Below are 6,449 nucleotides of genomic sequence, written 5' to 3'. Positions count from 1 at the left end.
ACTTTATATTCTCGACAATTGTTTCTGTTGCTCACTCGAGGCCTGACATGGTTCTTCTTGACTTCGAGAAGCGAACCACGTTCGTTATCGAATTTTCGGCACAAGCTGACAAAAACATCATAGCCAAGGAGAATGAAAAGAATGAGAGGTATCGAGACCTTATAAGGGAGTTGCAACGATTGTACCCGGATAATTCTGTTAAACTGATCGTCCTTATCATCGGCGTGTGTTATCATCTCCGTGTTCTTAGGGTCCACGAGGCTTTTGCTGGATCGTCGTATTGATTCCTTTACAGACTGTAACCACCTATCTCACGGTTGTGAGACGTGGTCATGGCTGAAATTTTACCGCGATTTCGCTGGAAGCGGGTGCAATTTTTCAGATTAGCACCCGCTCCCGGCGAAATCCTGCGGTTGTCCTTATGACAAATTTTTAAATATATATATATATATATATATTCCAATAAATATATTTTTCTCACTTCTTCAATCTTGTAAACTAAAACAAGAACAAATGTTTTCATGCAATAAATAAGTGACGAAATTTTGTTTTTTCGCCTTGCAGCGTTTATGTAAAGAAGACTTACGTCAAAATGAAGATAGTGAGTTTCTTCACGCAAACAGCAAATTTGGCTTAACCTATTTTGCCTCTCGACGGATTGTTCACCTTGGCGTACGGGGTATTTCCTAGATTAATTTTTTTACCTAAAAAAAGGGGGTATCTACTAAAATGTAATATTTTTTTCTCGATGATTCAAATTTAAAGAAATTTTTAAGTTGAAAATTTAAAATGTAAAGCATTGAAAAACTTCTGAATTTAAGAATCAAATCTTAAACGATTTTAAAGTTTAACATTGAAATAAAATTTGATTTTGAATAAGAGGGTTCAATCACGTAAAATTGACAACTGTAAGCCTTCTAACTTGTTTATGCTTAAATTAATGGCCTCCAAAATCTGAGAATCCCCAAATACAAAGATTTAGAATTTTGCAATTCAATTTTAAATTCAAAACATTAAAAATGAAATAATTTGAATTTATCAAGTTATACTTGAAAAATTACTCAAGTTATACTCTGAAAAAATTTAAATAATATAATTCTTAAAATTTCTGTTTATAAAATTACTCAATTTAAATGTTTTAAGTTGGAAATATATTAAATTATTATATCCTGAAGCTGTGAAAAAATGTATTGCCGAATCATGAATGATTTCATTTAAAACGTTTAAAATTAAATAATTTGAATTGACTGGCTATACTCTATAAATATTCGAAATTTTACAAATACCGAGATTTTAAATTTTTAATTTATAAACTAGTTACGTTTAATAATTATTTTATTTTTACGCTTCTAAAAGAAAATAATTTCACTGTAATTTTAATTGTTTCCATTTCAAATTTTTCTCATTTAAAACCTTTTAATTTCAAAGGCTTTGAAGTTATAATCCAATTTTTGAAATTGAATAATTTTAAATGGAATAATTATTTAATTGCTAACATACTTCTAATTTGAAATAAAATTGTGGAGTCATGAAGTATTTCCATACAAAATAGTTATGCTGAAGTTTAAATGCTTTCTTTTATATTTTGACGTTGTGGGCTTTAAAGTTTCAAATCAAAAACTTTAGAACTATGAGTCTGAAGAGTTGCCACTTGTGGCGATTATTTTAATATAATTTGTGCTCTAGATCTATTTTTTATTATTATAAGTCAGTAATAATCCTAATTACTTTCCTGAGTTTTTTGTTGAACTTAACTGATTATTATAAAAAACAGGCAATTTTTAAAAAAATTCTCCAGCTTTTTTGAATGCTCTCCCTCGTTAAAGCCAAAAAACAACCCACATATATGTATTCAATTCAAACAAATTTCAAATTTAACGACAGTTCAATTTAAATAAACTAGATTGTACTTAAATTTAACAATATTTAACATTTACAATTTTAACTAAGCTTTACTTAATATTAACTGAATTTTACTTAAATTTACTTAAATTTTGTATTTAAGTAAAATGTATTTACTTTTTGAAATTATCTAAATTGTATTCAATCTTTAAATTTAGTTTTACAAAATAATTTTTAAAATTGCACTAAAATAAATCTTAAGTACGAATTGAATTGCTTTATCACTTATTTACTTAGTATCTAGAAAATTTCTTTTTTAAAAAGAAACCAGAGGAGAAATTAGTTTAATTTAACTAAACTTGATTTAATTCTTAAATTCACATAAATTTGATTCAAATGTTAAATTTAGCTAAATTTCTTAAAAATTTTATATTCCACTAAATTTTATTTAAATTTGGAATTTAACTAAATTTTATTTAATTTTTTAATTTATCTTAAGTTCATTTAAATTTTAAGTTTAATTTTAACAAATAATTTTTGAAATTTCATTAAAATTCTATAGTGAGAAAAGAATTTAAAAAAATTTATTTCTGGTCTCGAAATTTTAATATAATAATGAATAGAATATTTTTAGGCTCTCTTTAATTTTAATATAATTTGGTAATTCAGTATTCACAAGATTTTTGGCGTACAGGCCGCACAGAGCCAGTCGACAGGCTCAGCTATAGCAAAGATTACTATAGTGATGGCGAAGGCGAATGCGAGAAACAGAAAATCACGCTCGGTTTGGAATTCAACAACTTTCGGTGTGTGCCCCGGCCCCACCCGCCCGCTAACGTGATAGGAGGACGCGGTTGCCATAGAAACGGTGGAAAGTTGAAGAGAGCAGCACCTCGATATAGTTGTCACGGGCCGGGCATGTCGAAGACGCGGACTTTATCTGATTGTCCGAGTTCAGTCAGTGTTAATCCTAGAAAGGAACCGGGAAATTGGAATATGAAATAAAATAAAACTTGATTGAGGGATATAGAAATAGTCGAAGTATTTATTAAATTAACTCTCCCGCATCTAAGTCCGGATGTCACAATTTAAGGACGCGAACTCTACTCCAAATTTTAGTGCCGAGTACAAAATCTACAGCTCAACGAGGCAAGCTGCAGGCGGTTTTCGAGTAGAGTATCTTCTGCCTAGCCTCCGTTCAATCGCACTTCACAGTCCCCGTCATTCCACCCTGAAGCAACCCAACTCTCCGTTTCAGGCCCCTTCGGGGTGGGTCCACTTTCCGAAGTTACACGATTCGAAAAGGACCCTCCCTGAAGACACCCGAACTTTTCCAGTTAAATCTGTTATTTTTATGGATATGGAAAGCGAAAGAGAGTTTCACACTCAAAAATGAACAACTTTCCTGAACGTGCTTAGCCGAACCTAAGTAAATTCTCGAAATAGCTGTCCCTGCGAAATCTGTTAACTCTGACCCTTTAAGGACCTATGTTCTCTAAACTAATTTATTTTTACCCTACCTTCCAGACTTAGTTCTTCTTCCTTAATACTATTACAAATAAAATTCAAGGACTTCCAAAAAGTCTTAAAACTAAATCCACAATAAGTGAATAAACTGCCCTGGTGGACCGAAGACATTTTTCTACCTTATCTCTAAAGGCAAATAAAATACCATATTTCCCAAGTAAATGTACGCTCTATACCAAGGTCTTTTCTTAACGATTATTAGCTCTGTACGTAAGAATTTCGTATTTTCAGGAATCCTAAAATCTTCCATCATCAACTCCTTATGACTTTCTCTACGAACTTATTCGAAAGTTCCCCCATAAGACATTCGATTAATTTAATCGAATAAGATCGAGCGAATAGCAATCGCGATAGTCGCTCGTTACATAGTCGAAAATGTAGTTACATGTGTGTGGGTGTGTGTGTGTGTGCGTATGTGTATATATGTATATTTATTTATATTTATATATACATATATCGTCCGTCCCCACCATAATGGTCGCACTCCCATGTATCGTTTTGAAGAAATTACGCTTTAGTGTTGGGGGCCAACGCTAGATGGTGCTGAGAGCCAGTAAAATTCACTGCGCACGTGCAACCACAATATTTTCAATTATTTTAACATCTCGAAAATAAACATTAATCAAAGTGTCAGATTGAATTTGCTATTATTGAATTTGTTATCATATAACACTGTTTGAAAGTTGTATTGTGTATATTCTTATACGTATTGTGTTTACTATTACATGCGGATTTAAGAAAATCTGTTGATTGGTAAGTGTTGAATAAGAAAAGAAAGTACTATTTGCTTGATTAGAGGTTAGATTTTTGTTTTCATATTTCGAAGCAGTAACAAATAACTTACAGGTGATATAAATACCGCATTATAGTTGTCTAATGGTAATATCAATTTCAGGAAAGGTTATCAAGTCTAAGCCTAAAAGATTGATTATAGGAAGTTTAAGAAGAAACAATAGAGATCAATCCAAAAACTTTAAATGTCATATCATACTTCGCGTAATAAATTTTATTATAGGAATTACAAAAGGAACGAGAAAGACGTTTGGCAGAATTATTTAAATTTCTAGAACGACAACGCATATAATGAAATGTATTGTAATTTTAGTATAAAATATAGAAACCAATTCCCTATTTACAATTTATATCATCTCTATATGTGTACAATTAAAAAAAATTATTTAAACTATTACCGCTTCACTATAATAATTGATATCGCTTCTTTCAATTACAAACAATTCTAATTCTATTATTTAAATGAATATTTTACGCATGAAAAACTTTTATATGCATACATTTTTCATCATTTGTAAAGTTGATTTACAAGAAATTAAGCCAAATTTAATATTTACGAGAATTTTTACGAGATATGGACGTAAGTCCTCAAAACAATACATGGGCGTGCCACCATCATGGTCCGCACCACTGACCCATGCCGTATCCAAAGATATTATAAACGTAGATGCGGTGCGGGCTTAGTGGCCCGCCATAAATATAGACGGCGCGTTCGGCGAAAAAAAGTCACTTCCCCTCTACCCATTGCTCCCCGTGGAAGGCACCCATCGATATAGTTTGCCAAGAGCCACTTGGAGCGCTGTAAGCAACTCTCGGCACACCTTCGAGGCGCACTGATGGTAAACTTAGCTTGGACAAGAACCATTTGGATTGAAAGTAAATTGCCAATTAAAACATTTTTTCATTTATAACTTTGCAAAACTTGGTTGTTTGAATAAATATCAGAAATATAAGTCGATGAGTAATTTATATTACGGTTTCATATATTTTCCACTAATTCTAAAATTATTAATTATAATTTTCATTCTATATATTGTTTATATATAGTTCTTTAATATTATGTAGTTTCTATTTTTATTTTTGTTGTCTGCAATTTCTACGGACTTTTTTAGACTATTCGTCTAATCAAGTTCTCGTATGTATGTTCCAATTTCTTAATTATTATATATTCTAACGTTTTTACAAAAATATAATTATAATTCCCAGTGATAGGAAAATTGTTCTTTCGATGTTTAGATGTTAAGACGACAGTTCCAAGCCAGATTACGTTTCGCATTGGCAAACAAAATTAGACGAACAGAATTTCACTGGCATATTCATAAAAAATATTATATTCCATAAAATATATTTTAAAATAAACTGTAAATCATTATAATTGATACAGCTGACTCGAAATATGTATATATATATATATAATTAAAAATTTTTCATAAGGACAACCGCAGGATTTCGCCGGGAGCGGGTGCTAATCTCAAAAATTGCACCCGCTTCCAGCGAAATTGCGGTAAAATTTCGGCCATAACCACGTCTCACAACCGTGAGATAGGTGGTTACAGTCTGTAAAGGAATCAATACGACGATCCAGCAAAAGCCTCGTGGACCCTAAGAACACGGAGCGACCCAAGGACAACCGCCTTCTGCATTTTTCCCGCAAGTGTTCTAGCATATTGTTGACACGCAGGGATGCTTTTTAGGCTATTAGTAAGTGAAAGCTTGGCACCTCCAAGAGCGCCAATGATAAGGACGATCAGTTTAACAGAATATTCCGGGTACAATCGTTCAACTCCCTTATAAGGTCTCGATACCTCTCATTCTTTTCATTCTCCTTGGCTATGATGTTTTTGTCAGCTTGTGCCGAAAATTCGATAACGAACATGGTTCGCTTCTCGAAGTCAAGAAGAACCATGTCAGGCCTCGAGTGAGCAACAGAAACAATTGTCGAGAATATTAAGTTCCAGTATATACGGCACTTCCCATTCTCGACAATTGACTCAATTTCCCTAGGAGCATTTAGAGGAGTGATATTAAGGTGAATGCCGTAGGAGTGACAGAGATGGTAATAAAGTATTCTTAGTGCCGCATTGTGCCTTTGAATGTAGGTGGTTCCCGCGTGTGTTGGACAACTAGATAGTATGTGAGCTAAATGCTCGGGCTGTGCATGGCACGCCCTGCAGCTATCATCGGGAATTTAAGGAAAGCAAACGTTAGCTCACAAGACATTGACTGATCATTCACATTTCTGTGGAAGATACCGTGCATCCTCTTATCTAGGAGCTGTTCACGAAAGT

General features: G+C 32.8%; 1 protein-coding gene across 1 annotated transcript in view; it reads right to left on the bottom strand.

The window, feature by feature from the left end:
- Positions 1 to 3,029: 3,029 nt before the first annotated feature.
- The window catches only part of LOC117169823, a 29,704-nt gene continuing 26,284 nt past the window's right edge, over positions 3,030 to 6,449 (bottom strand). Inside the window, exon 4 of the mRNA XM_033356332.1 lies at positions 3,030 to 3,155. Within this exon, the coding sequence (XP_033212223.1) occupies positions 3,030 to 3,155 (126 nt within the window). The remainder of the gene's footprint in view (positions 3,156 to 6,449) is intronic.

The sequence above is a fragment of the Belonocnema kinseyi genome, chromosome 3 (assembly GCF_010883055.1).
Source record: "Belonocnema kinseyi isolate 2016_QV_RU_SX_M_011 chromosome 3, B_treatae_v1, whole genome shotgun sequence".
NCBI lineage: Eukaryota > Metazoa > Arthropoda > Insecta > Hymenoptera > Cynipidae > Belonocnema > Belonocnema kinseyi.
The sequence above is the reverse complement of the archived record's forward strand: the minus strand, read 5'-3'. Positions and strand labels throughout refer to the sequence as shown.